At 37.4% G+C, this 17,811-nt stretch overlaps 4 protein-coding genes across 6 annotated transcripts in view; all 4 read right to left on the reverse strand.

Moving 5' to 3' along the window:
* Positions 1–447, reverse strand: part of dgkg (diacylglycerol kinase, gamma) — a 135,099-nt gene extending 134,652 nt beyond the window's left edge. For all 3 annotated transcript variants that reach the window (XM_074657613.1, XM_074657612.1, XM_074657610.1), the window contains exon 1: positions 296–447. The gene's annotated coding sequence lies outside the window, so the exon portion shown is untranslated. The remainder of the gene's footprint in view (positions 1–295) is intronic.
* Positions 448–6,466: 6,019 nt separating this feature from the next.
* LOC141781805 (gamma-crystallin M2-like) lies at positions 6,467–7,951 on the reverse strand. The gene is made up of 3 exons (XM_074657651.1): positions 7,852–7,951; positions 7,426–7,668; positions 6,467–6,809 (listed from the first exon to the last, which is right to left on the reverse strand). Exons 1-3 carry the CDS (start codon positions 7,867–7,869, stop codon positions 6,537–6,539), a joined length of 534 nt encoding a protein of 177 aa, XP_074513752.1. The 5' UTR covers positions 7,870–7,951; the 3' UTR covers positions 6,467–6,536.
* A 2,444-nt stretch (positions 7,952–10,395) lies between these two features.
* On the reverse strand, positions 10,396–11,272 carry LOC141782223 (gamma-crystallin S-1-like). The gene is made up of 3 exons (XM_074658313.1): positions 11,201–11,272; positions 10,809–11,051; positions 10,396–10,727 (listed from the first exon to the last, which is right to left on the reverse strand). The coding sequence occupies exons 1-3, from the start codon at positions 11,207–11,209 to the stop codon at positions 10,455–10,457; spliced, it is 525 nt and encodes a 174-aa protein (XP_074514414.1). The 5' UTR covers positions 11,210–11,272; the 3' UTR covers positions 10,396–10,454.
* Positions 11,273–13,817: 2,545 nt separating this feature from the next.
* On the reverse strand, positions 13,818–15,534 carry LOC141781808 (gamma-crystallin M2-like). Its single transcript, XM_074657654.1, has 3 exons — positions 15,374–15,534; positions 14,962–15,204; positions 13,818–14,450 (listed from the first exon to the last, which is right to left on the reverse strand). Exons 1-3 carry the CDS (start codon positions 15,380–15,382, stop codon positions 14,175–14,177), a joined length of 528 nt encoding a protein of 175 aa, XP_074513755.1. The 5' UTR covers positions 15,383–15,534; the 3' UTR covers positions 13,818–14,174.
* Positions 15,535–17,811: the final 2,277 nt, after the last annotated feature.

Raw genomic sequence — 17,811 nt, forward strand, 5'->3', positions numbered from 1 at the left:
AAAAGAGAAAATAACACGTAAAATTACTCATTTATAATATTATTACTTTATTCTCATAATATTACAACTTTTTTTCTCATAAAGTTATGACTTTATACTGTAAATCTCAGATGTATGTGTTTTTCCTCAGTGCGGCCCTAACACTCCGTCGTATGGTCTTACCGTTAGTAAACTGTCCATCTAACGGTTAGCTAGCTAGATTAGCCTTCGTTGCTAACTGTTACTAGCTGGTCTGAGGTGTGTCCCTCATAAAATCACATTATAGGGGGTTTCACCTCCTACAAAATTTACTTACACTCTGAAGGATTCGTCTCCACTTCCTCCCGCAAAAACAAAAGTGAAGCCAAAATATCCCAAATACAGTAGAGAGCAGCTCCGGGGAGCTACCTGAGCCGTTATCTTGAGATTTAACGTCTTTCTGATGTCTACGCAGTAAACCGGGAGCTGGAGCCCCGCCCACACACCTGCCCGTAGCCAATCACAAGCCGAGTACGAGCTCCACATTAAATGTTTGGCTAGACAAGGGGTCAGCAACCTTTACTATCAAAAGAGACATTTTAGGCAAAATAATAAAAATAAAAAATCTGTCTGGAGCTGCAAAACATTTGAGCATTGTGATGAAGGTAACACAGTTTATAGTCTCAGTATATAGCATATAAGTCTAATGCAGTTAGGGCCAAAGTGCAAATGTACTACGGAGTATTAGGGCCAAATGATGGGGAAAAACAAATCTGAGATTTCTAGAATAAAGTCATAATATTACGAGAATTAAGTCATAACTTTACCAGAAAAAAAGTTGTAATATTACGAGAATAAAGTCATAATTTTACAGGGGAAAAAATCATAATAATACGAGAATAGAGTCATAATTTTACAAGAAAAAGTCGTAATATTACGAGAATAAAGTCATAATATTACGAAAATAAATTCATAACTTTACAAGAAAAAAAATCTTAATAATACAAGAACAAAGTAATAACTTTACGAGAAAAAAGGTCATAATAATACGAGATAGAGACATAACTTTACGAGAAAAAAATCTTAATATTACAAGAATAAAGTCATAACTTTACAGAAAAAAAATCATAATAATACGAGAATAGTGTCATAACTTTACGAGAAAAAAAGTCGTAATATTACGAGAATAAAGTCATAACTTTACGAGAAAAAAAATCTTAATAATACCAGAATAAAGTCATAACTTAACGAGAATAAAGACATAATTTTACGAGAAAAAGAGAAAATAACACGTAAAATTACTAATTTATAATATTATGACTTTATTCTCATAATATTACAACTTTTTTTCTCGTAAACTTCTGACTTTATTCTCATAATATTATGACTTTTTTCTCATAAACTTGTGACTTTATTCTCGAAATCTCAGATTTGTTTTTTTTCCTCAGTGTGGCCCTAATACTCCGTCGTACCGTCGTACTATAGACCTACAACAATGATAAATAAAAATGAAAAAGTAAACAAAAAACAAAGTGTCATAACAAAGTTATGACTTTATTCTCTTAATATTACAACTTTTTTTCACGTAAAGTTATGACTTTATTCTCGTAATATTACAACTTTTTTCTCTGGTAAAGTTATCACTTTATTCTCGTAATATTCCGATTTTTTTTCTCGTAAAGTTTTGACTTTATTCTCGTAATATTACAACTTTTTTTCTCATAATATTATGACTTTATTCTGTAAATCTCAGATTTTTTTCCCCCTCAATGTGGCCCTAATACTCTAGTACATTTTCACTTTGGCCCTCACTGCATTACACTTACTGTATATACTATATACTTAGACTATAAGCTGTGTTACATTCATCACAATGATCAAATGTTTTGCGGCTCCAGACAGATTGTTTTTATTTGTTTTTGCCTTAAATGGCTCTTTTGATAGTAAAGGTTGCTGACCCCTGTTATAAACACTGGCTCAGCTTCAGTGGATTTGGGCTCCAGTCTCAGGTGAGTGTCTCTGACCACATACAGTATTGCCATGTTAATGACATCATGTGGTTTTTAGTGCAGATCAAAGAGCTTGTACATGAAGCCGTAGTGGTGCTCATCACAGCTGCTTTCATCCTGAATCAGCATCAGGTGAACTGTGCTCTTCAAACAGGCCGGGGTGTCGTGTCGCAGCCTTTCATCACTACATCAGCAATCACCACTTATTGAACAATCCATTAAGAGTATTTTGGCTGGAGGACATTTTCAGGAAAACGGCATACATCATGGTGGGTTTTACTCCTTTAAAAACTGTTATAAACCCTACAGGATGATGCTGCTGCAGACAGATGCTTCACCAGCTTCATCTTTAGCTGTCGAAGCTGCTTTCTCTCTTCTATTTTTAACCCTGCAGTAGATTTTGTTTAATGTATTTGACCCTCTGTCTTGTCTGTACGTTCCTTCCTCTCTTACTAGTCCATCTCTCTTCTCCCATCTCTCCATTCTCGCCATACAAGGTAACACTTGCAGCCAGAAACGACATTCTTTTCCTGGGATTAACACAGTTCCTCTCAGCTGCTGAGACCATTCATATCCACACAAGTTATAAATAACTGAGCTGGAGGAAATGGGGGGCTCGATGGGGGAGACGTAGTACAGCAGAAATGCTTTACGACTCTGTAACGTAAAAGGAGGTTTTTGTTAATTACAAAGAATCATAAAACATCTACATGATACAGATGATAATATATATTGGAACATGAATAAACATGAGCTCATTTCTATGGAGGATGGAACCTGCCAAAATAAATAAACAAATGAGTAAGATTAATAAATAAATATGCCATTAAATTAACCAAAATAATATTAAAAGGGCATATATAATAGGCATTAAAATGTACTCTTCACTCTGACCCCGTGACATACGTTGAATGACAGCATAATGAGGCAGCTGTAAAAAGAAATTTATAAAGAAAAGAATATCAACATCTTGCAGAAATAAATCATTTCATAAACTTTAATGATGAATAAATAAATAAATAAAAAATAAATGCAAATAATAAATAAATGCATTTAAAATTAATAAAAATAAATAAATAAAAGCAAAAATTTAATAGAAGAGCAGATAGATAGGGGAAGTAATAAAAAGATTTAAAAAAATAAAAATAAAAATAAAGAAGCAATTTAAAACAAATATCAATTTGTCACATTTTATCAATTAATAAATGCTTACATTTATGTGTAATATTATTTTTGGTTCATTTAATGACACATTTATTTATCGAGTCATTTATTTATTTCATTTTGGCAGCTTCCTTCCTCCATACATTCCTGCTGCCATGATCTGTTTTTTGGATTGTAAACGTGGTTTCAGGGCACAAACAAGAGGAAACAACAGGAGATCACATAAAGATCATGGCTAGACAAACTTAATCCTGACCTTAATGCAAAACCAAAATCTTGATCTGAAGGGTCGGGATAGTAGACAATCTTTACAAAACAATACTGTATTGATAATGAAAAAAATATAGCCATATGAGTTATTATTATTATTATTATTATTGAAAAACAGTACATGTATTCAACACGTCAATAATCCAATATGTTTATCCTCACATCCTGTGCTGCTGTAGCAATGCAGCATCAGTCTTATTGATTTCACAACTTGATCAATATTGACGTTTTCTCCGCATTACATCTATACCTATTTGTTCTTGAATCATCTTAACAGTGAAAATTATAAGGTTATTAAAACACAACAAATCTTATTTTCAGGTGATTATACACTGATGAAAACATAGTTATTAATATTATATTCCATTTCTGCCAATAGATCCCCTTACTTGTTACACACTGGTCCTTTAAGTAAAAGCTAGGCTAAAAATATATGTCTTAAGGTTTCTTTTAAAAGTGTCTGTGAAGACTTCCCACATGATGTTGGAACCTGGCTGCAAAGAACATCAGTGAGTTCCAACACAGATGTTGGGTGATAATAAGGAGGTGATAGTAAGTTCATGTTAAAGGTGTTGGATGGAGGTGAGGTCAGGGCTCTTTGTAGACCAGTTAAGTTCTTCCACACCAGACTGGGAAAACAATTTCTTTATGGTGGCATTAAGAATTCTGTGAACTGAAACTAAGGGACTGAGTCCAAATCAAACAGACCAAAAGTACACAAACTTTCTGGGCTGCAGCTCCAAACATTGTACACTAGAGGGTGCCCACTGGCTCACTGTGATGTGTATCTCCCTCTGAATCCCTCCTGTGACCCACTAAAAGGCATCAGGGGTTGATGTAAACAAAGAGGCTTTAGAGGTGAATAACTCCAGCTGGGAGAACATGCTGGCTGGACTCCCTTTGTGTTGTCGGGGTCACAGCGTTGTTCCAGCGAGCCGAGCGTCAGCACTAACAGCAGCTGGCATGCTCCGGGCTCTTACTGGCAAATCCCACTGAGTCATCAGCAAGCTGCACCTCTTTGTCCACAGGTTTAGCTGAGCCCTGTGACCTCCCTGCTGTACTCCTATCAGCTGAGAGTCATAGCACCATCTGCACCGATGCTCAGACACACCAGACTCGGATACGTACAGTAGCAAGAAGACCGGAGGAGAACCGACTCATGCTTGAGAGCACTAATACAGTGTGTGCATGCACATATAGCTCAGTAATCATCACTCAAATGCTGCTATTTTTATTTCTGGTTGCAGTTTTTTTGCAGACATAAAAGGGACATCTGCTCTGTATGAACTTAATGCATGTTTGTGCAAATGAATAAACTCCAATATTGCATAAATCACACCTCACAGGCTTCCTTATTCGTCGTAAAATAATGGTGTATTATTATTTTTTTTTACATTATTATGTGTGGAAGAGTAAAAGTAGATATTACTTTTATTTTGTTGGAATTTTTATTTCATATTATTCTATTCATATTTTTTTAAATACATTTAATGTGTGTGTTTGTGTCATAGGAGATTTCTTAAACAAGAATGATCGGTACCAATTAATGATTATCATTTTAATAGTATTATGAGCATTATGTTTAGAAAAATTGGTCTGATATTCTCATAAACAGGAACACTTTATAATAACAATCATTTATAAATGGTAAAATGATAGTTAATTAAACTTAGTTAAGTTATTTTACTGTAACAAACAATATAATTATAATAAATAATGTTTACTAATTATTAATAATGCTATATTTTATAGTTATTTTATCATTAGTTTGTGTAATATGAAAAATTATATTCTATATTTTATCAAAGCTGATAAGAAACAATAATAATCACATTCTGATTATATTAGTTAAGTATTTATTAATAGTTTATTGATGCCCACATTATAATATTTTATATACCATATTAAGTATTTGTTAATGAATACCAAATTATTTGTAAACCATTAAGAAATCATTTGTAAAACATCTATAAACATTACATAGATAGAAACCAACTATTAACCATTGACAAACTATTAACTATCTATCTAAATTATATTTATAGACACTTTACAAAGTATTTATTAACCAATTAACCAAGGTATTATAATCATCAGTTGTAATATCTTAATCATTAACAAATACTTATAATATAGTATATAAAATGTTGTGAAAAAATAAACTGTTAAAATTGCATAAATTATAACATTTCTAATTAGTATACATTATTAATTATAATTTCATGGTTTGTTAGCAGTGAAATAACTATTAACTACATTTTTACTATCAAATTACCATTTATAAATGATGATTATAATAAAGTGTTTCCATTAAGCAGTGTGCAGGGGGTTGCCCTTTTAAATCAATTCCACACCGTGTCTCTTTTTTCTTTTTCTTTTTTTAAACCAGGAAGGGTCCAGTGTTGCATAAGTGGTTGTGCAATCTATTGAAAATGATCACGCTGGGAGAGAGTCAGATTTTATGTTTCTTGCTTATTTTAAAATCTTGAAGCCTCGAGCTCTACATTTTGGCCGTCGCCATCTTGTTTTTTTGGAACCAGAAGTGACACGAGAGGCTGGAGCTCAGTACAACCGAACGCTGAATAAGACATTTTTTGGCAACCAAAATGTTACAATTAACATTCATGAACTGAAAACACATTGTGAAAGGGTTAAAGTTGTAAGACGAAAACACGGACAACTACCAGACAGGACAACGCCGTGGTAGCGACCTGTCAATCACAAGGTAGCCACGCCCTAAAGCATCCCCTGCTTTATGGTCTATTTGACTCTAAATGGGACCATCATTTACTAAATGAACATCATGCTGTATTGAAGAAGACTTGAAACTAGCGACTGAGACCATAAACTCATGTTTACAATGTTTACTGAGGTAATAAATCAAGTGAGAAGTAGGCTCATTTTCTCATAGACTTCTATACAATCAGACTTCTTTTTGCAACCAGAGGAGTCGCCCCCTGCTGGCTATTAGAGGGCACATTAAGGCACCTCAGCATTGGCTTCACTTCTTAGAACCGGAGGTGACCGCCTGGGAAATACAAACACAGAACATAGAGGGATGAACATACTGAGATACGTTTTTTATTAGATTTCCAAAGAACAGTGATGTAAAACATGAACTAAAAGAGAAACAGGCTAAAAGTTGTGGACGCGACGGAAGGAGCCCACTTTGGGGTTCATGCCGGCCCACTCGTTGAAGCGGCGGTACTCTCCTCTCTCCAGCAGGTACTGGCGTCCGCGGTAGTCAGGAAGCTCATAGAAGACACATGCACCGTCCTGCACCTTGGCAGAGTGAACCTCGCGGTGCTGCCAGCGTTCAGGCAGGTTGCTCAAATCTTCAGCGCACTCCAACATCTGACCACTGAAGTCAGGACGCTCGTAGACACGAACCCTGAACACACTAGAGACCTGCAAGACAAAGATCAGGGGTTCAGTTACTCACTGCACTCTTGCTGTGAGGCGGCAGTAATAACCACTGCACCACCGGACCGCCCTATATCCCACAATGTCTCCTATGAATTACATTTATATACTACTAATTTCGTTACCACCTCCCCCCCTGAGTTGCGTGCTATGGTAAGTGTTTGGGGTGGATAGTTGGTCTCAAGGATGGCAAATATGCCGGTGCGTCTCAAACTGGTGCTAAAGCTGCGACAAAGCCTCTGTATTTGACCCTGGGAAAGAGAACAGACTGGGCTCTTAAAGGGATAGTTTGGGTGTTTTGAAGTGGGGTTGTATGAGGTACTTATCCATAGTCAGTGTATTACCTACAGTAGATGACGGTCGGCACGCCCCCAGTTTGGAGAAGCAGACAGGAGTACCGACACCAGAGCAAAGCAATGTACTTCTGTGGATGGATCCCGGTCCACAGCAGTACATTGCTTTGCGCCGGTGTCGGTAGCAAAGCAATGTACTGTCTAATAAGTAAAACAGCTACTATGGATAGGTACCTCATGCAACCCCCACTTCAAAACACACAAACTATCCCTTTAAGGCTTCTCATCTGTTTTCTGAAGGAGCTCACATTTCGTACGATCCGGCAGGACCTGATGCTGTCATTGTAACCCATCCAGCGCTGGTAATCGGGGTACTCCCCCCTGGTCAGGATGTACTGGTAGCCCAGGTAGTTGGGCCTCTCGTACAGAACCCAGGCGCCGCTCTCCACACGAACAGAGTTGCAGTGGCTGAAGTGGATGTTGAGCTCGGGACAGTCGCTGGTGCACTCATAATATTGACCTTCGAAGTTTCTGTCTTCATAAAACACGATCTGAAAGAGGACAACTGGTGTTCACTGGATATTCTGATATAAATATATGATATATTGAACTTCAAATGGTGGAAATGCACAGCTGATGAGTACACAATCTGTGTAACTGGAAGAATTTCAGGCACAACTTGAGTCTGAAGAGGTTAAGTGGAACCTCTTCTAATAATCTGCTTGTTTGCCTACCTTTCCCACACGGTCCATGTTTGGGCCTCTTACCAACTTCTGATGTCTGGCTGATTGTTAATCCCACTTTTGCACAATATTACCTACAGACCTGCTCCAGATTTATATATACAGTGTATGTGGACACACTGAAATGCATTGCCTGAGTCATCATTGTCATTTTAATTGGCTCTGTAATCATCGGTGCTTCATGATGCTGCAATTGTTTTCAAAAAGCTTTGTACAGTGTTTATTCACTGACCTTTCGATCTGTTGATGAATGATTCCAGAAACGATTTATTAATCCAATTAAACTGTCTCATCTGCAGCTGATACTGAGGCTGATGCATTTAAGTTGGCTTATGGCCACATAGTATGTAAACATTAGCGTCTTCAGTGAAGCCTCATGAAGCCCCCAACTCTTACTGTGTGTTAAAGGTCCCATATTGTAAAAAGTGAGATTTTCATGTGTTTTATATTATACAGCAGGTTTAAGTGCTATAAAAATACTGTTAAACTATCAAAACGCTCAATATATGGAGAAAGACACACAGCCCATATACAGAAATTGTGCGTTTGAAACAAGCCGTTAGGATTTCTGTCCATTTGTGATGTCATAAATATACAATATTTAGACCATTATACTGTTTTAAACGTAAATATTCTAAATGTGTCCAAGTTTATTTCCTGTTGCAGTGTATGTAAATAAAATCAGCTGATAGGAAGTAAACATGGACCCAAACTGTTGCCTAGCAACGCAATTCCATTGCAATTCCGTTGAAATGCACTAAAATGGAGCGTTTCAGACAGAGGGTAAATACAGATGTATTCAGGCAGACAGTATGAGGAAAATAAAGTTTTTTTTTAACATTACAGCATGTAAACATGTTTTAGTAGAAACATAAAATACAAGTATGAACCTGAAAATGAACACTATATGGGACCTTTAAGAGGAAGCTAGGGTTGGACCTTTTTTTTTTTTTAAATAAAGATAACTGTAATAGGTAACTCAGAACAAGAATGTTTTTTTTAGCAAAAGCCCCGTAGAGTACCTGTATCTTAACAGGAAGCTCAGGATGTGGGGTGGGCACCAGCACCAGGCACACAGGTCAAAATGTCTTGCAAAATTGTCTAGTTATGGCCAAAAATGTGTTTTGTGAGGTCACAATGAATTTGACCTTTGACAACCAAAATCGAATCAGGTCATCATTGAATCTAAGTGGACGTTTGTGCCAAATTTGAGGAAATTCACTCAAGTTGTTCCTGATATCACGAGAACGAGACGGACCTGTCTACATGCCTACCTGTCTGCCTGCGTGCACTCTGCTCGTGCACTCATTGCTTGTCCTTGGAGTCTTCCACAAGCTGCTACCTTGACAGCTGAGTATCAACAGTAACCATGTTTGCCATTCACGTTCATTATGATATGTTTACGTTCGTAATAATAATTGTGGGGGAGTGGTTTTGGAGGGAGACCTAAAGTGACGGTCTTTCAGTGTTGCTGACTTGGTGACTTTCTCTCTAGATTTAGGGACTTTTGGAGCTGGTGCTGCAAGCTACTTTCATTGGAAAAGAGTTAGCAACACTGAAATCATTTTTTTCGTTTGATAATTTTTTAAAATCTAGAGTACTCTTTCTAGTTTCTCAATATCACCGACCCTGGGTTTAATGGCATGTTCAATCACATGTTTTCTGATCTAGACAGCCCACAAAACTGACTGGGTTGTCTTATTTTATAGTTTGTAGGTTGTTAGGCACTCCAGATACTCAAATGTATGTGCATACTCATTGTTTTTCATGATATGTCCCCTTTAGTAAGTAAATGATTTGATTTGATTTGAGACCAGAAATTTGGCAAATGTTTCATTGTTTGTGTTTGGGCAGAAATCTGTCAATTTCCCACAATTTGTTTACAGACATTTACCTTAAAAATTTATATCAAGGAAGGTCGACTAAATATTAGAAACACCCCTCTGTATAACGCAATATATTTCAACACAAACTGCATCCTCCAAAATGGCTATAAAGCTGACCCAACACTTCGCTAAAACAGTTTCAACGTAAACTGAAGATCATAATCTGGATATAAGTAGGATTTATTGCAGGGTTGTCATATTAGACTGTATTATTTTAGCTTCGTTCAATAAACTGGCAACTGGATATACACTTTCCTTTCATCTCTACCCTTACCAAAAAGAAGTTTATTCAAGTGTGCTATTAGTATACTTATTCTAAACTTAAAATAAGAGAGTATACTTTCAGTTTACTTTTTATGTACTTACCAGAGATATACTTAACAAAAGTATACATAAGTATACTTGGCACAAGTATACAGAAAAGTCTAAGTATACTTGGCTTATAGGCCTACTTGTACTTAATCTTTTGATCGAGATATACTTATAGTTAAGTATTCTTGCCTTATAGGCCTACAGAAAGGTATATTTGGCTTGTAGTTGTGCTTACTTTTTGATAGAGTAGCCTATTAGAGTGTGTGAGGACTTGAAAACCATTAATAGTGATATGTTCAGGTAAATAAGGCATACAATAAGTATGATCTTCTGCACCTGTATTTCCAAATACATTTATTGCAATGCGTTACATTACATTACATTACAAGACACTTTTCACAGCCCCATGATTATTCTGATGGAGCCCACAGTTGACTTCAGAGCTCCCCACTCTGAATGGTGTCGGTAATCCCCTTTCTCCAGCAGGTACTGGCGACCACAGAAGTTGGGATGTTCAAAGAAAATCCAGGAGCCCTCCAGGACCTTGCAGGACTGGACTTCACATCTGACCCACTTCTCCTGGATTGTCTTTGCGTTTTCCGTCAACTCCAAAGATTGGCCGTCAAAGTTTGGTCGGTCGAAGAGCTTCAGCTTGAACGGCCCTTTGGCCTGAAACCAAAACAGTCAAAGCATTGATGCATGAGGAAGACAGCATGTTTCTTGGTTTTCTTTTGGCACTACAGGACTTACGTTTTTGATGATCCTGCAGGATCTGACACAGTCATTGAAGCCCATCCAGCGGCGGTAGTCGTTGTACTGGCCTGGACCGATGACATACTGGTAGCCCATGTAGTTGTTGCGCTCATACAGAACCCACCAGCCGCCCTCTACCTTAAGCGAGTTGCACCGGCGGATGAAGCTCTGCAGGTCGACTGAGTCCCCTTTGCAGTCGTAGGACTTTCCTTGGAAGTCCCGGTCCTCGTAAAACACAATCTGGAAAGAATAGCCAGGATTATAGAGGGTTTTATCGGCATTTGTGATGGCACGTTTTTAAATTCTCACTATGTGATGTCTGTGCTTCTTGCACCAAATTTAGAAAACGATTATCTCCTGCGACTATAACAACCCATTTAGAACCTCACCTTCTCCATCTGTAGCTCTTACTGTAAAATACTAGACGCTGTAACAAACACAGTACTCTTTATACATGGCAGAGACAATACTACTAAATGCATGGTTAGCAGTGCATGTAACAATTATTACAATTCAAATATTCATCTAGATTCTGCCCATTGTTCTTACTCACTGAATTGCCTTTCCACACACAATAGTTGTTTAGCAGTGCCAAGTATCTAAACCTCTGTCCTCCGTGCTCAATCCAAACTGATCTGGACCGCTGCAATCAATGTGTTGTTTGTTTATGCAATAGTAATGTAAAGCTTTTATGTGAGCTACAAACTTTGAGTTGCATTTTATTAAGGAAAGGTGCAAATAAAGTTTATCATCATTATCCTTTATTTATTTTCTATATCATTTTCTGTATGAAATATGCAACAGAATTACTCACAATTCATAAATCATAAGGAATCCACAGTTTATCAACATATAACAAATGTAACATATGACAAGTTTAGTTTAGTTCTGGTTATATTGAACATCTTAGAACTTTAAAAACCCAAATATTATTATTATTCATAATAATAATAATAATAATAATAAACTTTATATTTATAGCACTTTTCATACAAAAAATGCAGCTCAAAGTCTTAAACTACTCAAATAATAATGATAATAATAATAGTTATTATAATAATAATAATAATAATAATAATAATAATAATAATAATAATAATAGTAATAATAAACTTTATTTGTTTAGCACCTTTCATTCAATAAAAATGCAGCTCAAAGTGTTTAACAATGAAGATATTACATACACTGCGTGATTCACCTGAAAATTAACATAAAACATATTAAAAACATTAAGATGGAAAATAAAACCAGAAAAAAACACATTATGAAAGATAAAAGATAAAATTAGAGACCTAAACAATCCGCTAAACTGTGGGTTTCTCACTGTACATCACTGTGAGGAATGCTTGTGTAGCATGTGCATGTTTCAGAACTTAACATGATTTCTTTAATTTTGAACTTCTTTTCTTTTGCACAACTGTTGAGCTCTGTAGGCAGTCTGGGTCGTATACAGGTACGACGGGATGATTGAATAAGCCCACAAAAATGTATGTCTGAAACTGTCTTTTTATTAAACATGAATTTACATAAACACAACAAATACTGTCTCGGGTCTATAAAGTATTTCAGCATGTTTTGACCTCGCCGGGACAAATTTAGGAAGTGATTACTCATAAAATATTTGCACTGTGTTATGCCCAGCTCGTTCAAGAGCATAACAAAGAAGGGAAGTCCACACAGTAACAGTTTAAATATGCAAGTAAGTTTATTAAAGATAATTTAACTGAAGCAAAATGAAGTCACTAAGGGTGTAGAGTCAGTAGTCAGTAGTGAGGTGTGGGTGATGGGTGCTATGAAACTATAGTGCTAACCTAAGATACCTTTAACAAAAGAGATAACTAAATATAAGCAAAACCAAACAAACCAAGTTGTGAGCCAGAAAGGCACCAGCCTTCCATGAGGGAGCGAGAGAGAGACCATCTTGGAATTATCCTGCTTTTAACTGCTACCTTTTATCTCTCTTTCCTAATGAGAGGGATGGGGTCAGGCAATCAGGGGAACTGACAGAGAATCATATTGACAAGGCCGTCACAACTGTAATAAATGCAAGCCACTTGTTTGGGCGACCAAAAATATGTCTGAATGTCATTGATATTGTTGTGATGTTAAATATGAAGCTTCACTCACAGTTAAAATGGCCCCCATTGCCAATTAGCCTAAATTTGTTATCCTTAAGCACCACAGTGTACGCCACTATCAAATATGATTCACTATTAAATAAAAAATATGTTATCTTATTCATGAATAGTTAAAGATAATGTTATCACAAACACTATAAGGTTGTGGTGATACTATATCAAATTATATATAATAAACAAGTAAACTACAATCAAAGTATTGGGTATATGTCATTTTTATTCTGTTGTGTGTTAAATTTGCAGCAAGGTCTTTTTACGGGTTTCTGTTGAGGATGAATGATAACTTGAATAATGTAATTATGACATTGTGAAGTCAACATACATCCTAACACAGGATCTGTGCAGAGGTCTTTGTGGCTCACTGGCAATATGTTGATGTTGAACGGTAACCATTTTGTAAATTAATGTTATCAGATGTCTTGCACTTGTCAAAGCTTCTCATTGTATGATCAATGTGTCTGCCAATGTTAAGGATGATCTAGGGCTGCCCCCTTTTAGTAGATTAGTCATCTAATCAGTCATTCTTGTCTTAGTCGACTAAGATTTCTTTAGTCTATTAGTCATTTTTTATGCTTTTTTCATGCTGAATGACTTATTTACAAGAAACTTGTCAGCACGTCTCTGGTAAACACACGATTTAAAGAGGTGCTTTTGTGTGATTCTTTGTAGAGAAAACTCACAGATTTCAATTAAATCAACCAGTTGACTAAAAATTTCTTTGGTCGAGGACAGTCCTCATGTGATCTGACATCAGTTTATCTTGGAATGTAAACTGTGTTGAACAATTTTACTGGTGGACACTAGAAGACAAGACTAGAGGCCGTTGAGGTGTCATGTAACTTAACAAGAGAGAATACATACAACACTGTTATGGGTCAGAAATGCTTTTATTAATTTGAGTGCAACATTCAGGGTTCTGGGGAGGAGGACAGATGGAAGAAGCAGGTGGGAGGCTGAAGAGTTCTCGAATCCTTAGCTTTCTGGAACTCTGAACTTTTTTGATGGGTTCTAGAACTTATTCAAGATTCTTGGAAGTCTGGACGAATTTGGAATTTTGGTTTCCTTGGGGCTTTAGAACCTTGTAGCGGTTTTGGAATCCTGTAGGGGTTTCGGAACTCATGTTCCGGAACGCAGTGTTCGATTGACTTTCTTTAGAATTCTGGAACTTTGGTGGTCTGAGCATTCACAGAACTCTTCTGTAGAACCCTGCATGGTCGCCGCTGTCCTAGAACTCTGTGATCATGCGGAAGGACCCCACAGCAGGGGAGGTGGCGCCCCAGTCTGTAAAGCTGTGGTACTCGCCACGTTCCAGGAAGTACTGGTGTCCGTGGTAGTTGGGCTGCTCGTAGAGGACCCACGCGCCATCCATAACCACAGAGGAGTGGACTTCCTGGAACTTGAAGGCCTCGTAAACCGAAGCGCAATCTTCAACACACTCCGCCACCTGACCTCCGAAGTCCTTCTTTTCGTAGAATCTGATCTTCCAGGACTTTCCGTACACCTTGAAAGAGTTAGAGAATTAAAATGATGTTAGTATTTAGTATCTGAATCGTTTGACCTAGTTCTGTTTCCTCATTTGCTGCTCACATCTACAAACGGGTGTCTTGGCTGTTGTCCTAGTTTCCTTCAATAATTGATGTGCATGGGCGTGGACATAAAGCACCCTACTGCCAAATCATGAGCCTTTTATCTCTCCTTTTTCTCTGTTGGCCTTTGACTGATTACTGCTTGGTTGGTGCACTCTGTGGTATTTGACTGGAGCTGGACACTCTCCTGCAAAAAATTAACCCAGAAATGTTTAAAAAATCATGCTATGTCCCCTATTTTATGTAAACTACTGCCCAATATAACTTTATGTTTCACCTAATCTACAGCTTGGTGTAGTAAGCTTATCCCAGAAACGGGTGCATTAACATCATTATTACATGAATGAGACATTCATTACTAAGCAATGACTTTCAAAGCTTTGTTACCTGTTGGCTAAAAAAGCATCTACTGGTTATTGAGCTTACATTTTTGATAGAGCGACATGACTTGATGCTATCGTTGAATCCCATCCACTGTTGGTGATCAGGGTATTCCCCGGGGCTCAGGATGTACTGGTTGCCAGTGTAGTTGGGACGCTCGTACAGCACCCAGCAGCCACTCTCCACCTTAATGGAGTTGCAACGGCCGAAGTAAGAGCGCAGGTCAGGACAGTCGGTGCTGCACTCATGGCTTCGGCCTTGGAAATTCTTATCCTCGAAGAATGCGATCTGAACGGAAGGAAACAGACAAATCCTGGTAAACTATCATACCAAACAGTAACAGCATATTGTTGTGCCATTAAAATTACAACAAACTAGACAAAAGACAGTTTACATGCACTACAGTTACTGCCTGAACGATCTTGAAAACTTTTAGAAAACAGCATGTGCTCCTTACCTTCCCCATTGTTACTGATATTGCTTGCCTGCCACCCAGCTGCAGCTGTGTTGTGGTTTATATCGAAATGCAGAATGTGCAGACGAGGGAAAGCTTTTGTCATCTAAATTAGCCTGATTTGCATATCAGCAAAATGGTTTGGTCAAGTTTGATTTCCCTTTGTCTACATGTGATGGCCTCATATCAAAGAATTGCCAAAACTGACGTGTGAAACTTAAAAAAGGCCAACAGCCGTCTTTAATGATAATTGTATGTATTGTTTCCATTGAGTTCTGCCCTATCGAATGATTATTTACTTGTTATTTGGGTCTTCTTCTTTAGACTTTTTTTGTGGGATTAGAAGTGATTTGGTAAATTGTCTTCATTTTGCTTTCATACAGAATGAGATTATAGAAAATCATCATGAAGGCAATTCAGTCTTTTAGTCTTGGACAATGGTAGTAAACCTTGAAACTGTAATGTCTTATCTTACTTCAGCGTCTTGTGACCAGTTGGTAAAACAGGTTGTCGGTTAAAGAGATGGCAGAACTTATCCTAGGTCTTAATGAATTCTGGAAACTTATTGAAAATAATAAAATAATATCAATCTCATTAAACCAAACATCCTTATCCACGCACACAGTTACTTTTCTAAGAAGTTCAATCCCAATTGAAGCTGCAGTGTGGTCTCCTCACAGATGAACTGGTCTCAGCAGGGAAAGCACTGTTGCAACCAACAACACTGACGAGTTGGCCTCGTTAGGTGGCGTGCAGCCATGATTGATGTTATTAGTTACACCTGTGTTTGACAAGTCCAACCGTCTGCAGTGAGTGCAGATCTATTTGAGAGAAGAATCATTCATAAAAAAAGCTGAATAAAGGTGGTGTTTTTATTGTTTTGAGCAGATGAGGAAAGCAGGATGTTGCCTACAGTAAATGAAGAAGATTTGAACCTATGATGTTTTTTTTTTATTCATCTACATCATTTCCCTTTTTTCTGTGACACTCAGCACGACTTTCAAGAACGTATTTTTCATGCGTTTTCCTACGAATATCCAGCAACACGTGACACACATGTCAATATCAGCTCCAGTCTTTTCAAAATAAAACTACTTAGTTCGGTTTAGGAATAGATCGACCTGGTTAGGCTTAGGCAACAAACTACTTAGTTATGCTCAGGAAAAGATCGCAGTTTGGGTGAAAATAACAGCGGAAGTGGCGTAACTTAAGTACGGAAGTTACGTGACAAATAAATCTACTTTGAATTGTGGTTTCACTCGGGACACGATCACCGGTCTACTGGGCGAAAGTCTGGTGTGTTTTGACCCACCTGTCCACCTCGACCTCATTTCTACGCGACAATCTCTATACTTCCTGGTTCACAATTAAGTGGATTACATAAGAACTGATTTCAAACTGACCATCACGAAAAAAAATGTGAATTTTGTGTCTATGGACACGAATCAAAACAGTCAATTTCGTGACTATTTCACGAACTGCTGTGCGACTGGGCTGACCATAAACCACTGGGCTCCAGGATGCACAATAAAGATTTCACTTGTTAGAATTTTGTTCTGTTGTTATTTGTATCTGTTGATGACCTCACTAAACCTGCCTTTTGTTGTTGAACACTTGGATTCACAGCTGGATATTAGGATCTAAATAAACACCTTAGTGTGAATCTAAATGACCAGTTTGTGAGTTATGTTTTCAGTTAGTAACACAAAAATAAATTCCATTTAATAGCTGCTTTGGTTTCAGGTTCCTGGTATAATGAACGCTGGCTTACTGGGACACTTGAACAGAACAGAGCCGTCGTTAACGTTTATTAGTAACACTTGGGTTCTTTTCCTGCTTTGACAAGTCAAAATGTCTACTGTATGTGGAAAAGGTCTATCATAACAATACTAATAGAAGTAAAATACCGTACGACCACTGAGTCAAAAGTAATTTACTCACACTAACATTTGTAACTCACTCACTCACACAATGTGACATTAGCTAGATGCATTTAATGACTGTGGTTTTCATGTGCTACTGGCATTAAAATAAACACTGAGATGAAGTATGATAAGAGTTCAGAAATAAATATTCTCATTTCCTCAAACAGGCTGGAGCACAACGCCTCATTTGTCAGCCACTTGCTGTGGGTTGGGTACATTTCAGGGCATCAAAATATGGAGTAAATGTAATAAAATAGACTTGTAGCCATTTGAACTCTGTTATCCCTGTTCTTAAGACATCCACAGTCTGAACTATAGTGCCACATTCAAACAAAGCGTGACAAATCCTTCCAGGCAGACCGTTCAGACTGTGATCAAACTCCGTTTTCTAATCTTCTCCAGTCTGGGAAAATGTATAAACTGCAGCTCAGTTCTTCTCCCTCCTCTACCCCCGCCTTGTGTCTTCCACCCATTTCCCCTCCCCTTTGTTCTGGATCATGATGGCACAAATGAAAT

Source organism: Sebastes fasciatus, chromosome 14 (genome assembly GCF_043250625.1).
Source record: "Sebastes fasciatus isolate fSebFas1 chromosome 14, fSebFas1.pri, whole genome shotgun sequence".
In the NCBI taxonomy this organism is placed as follows: Eukaryota; Metazoa; Chordata; class Actinopteri; order Perciformes; family Sebastidae; genus Sebastes; species Sebastes fasciatus.

Coding starts and splice junctions, on each gene's coding strand:
- LOC141781805 (XM_074657651.1), bottom strand. Junction 6,810..7,425: donor CCTGCCGGATCGTACGAAAT/GTGAGCTCCTTC, acceptor TTTGTCTTGCAG/GTCTCTAGTGTGTTCAGGGT.
- LOC141782223 (XM_074658313.1), bottom strand. Junction 10,728..10,808: donor CCTGCAGGATCATCAAAAAC/GTAAGTCCTGTA, acceptor TTTTGGTTTCAG/GCCAAAGGGCCGTTCAAGCT.
- LOC141781808 (XM_074657654.1), bottom strand. Junction 14,451..14,961: donor CATGTCGCTCTATCAAAAAT/GTAAGCTCAATA, acceptor AACTCTTTCAAG/GTGTACGGAAAGTCCTGGAA.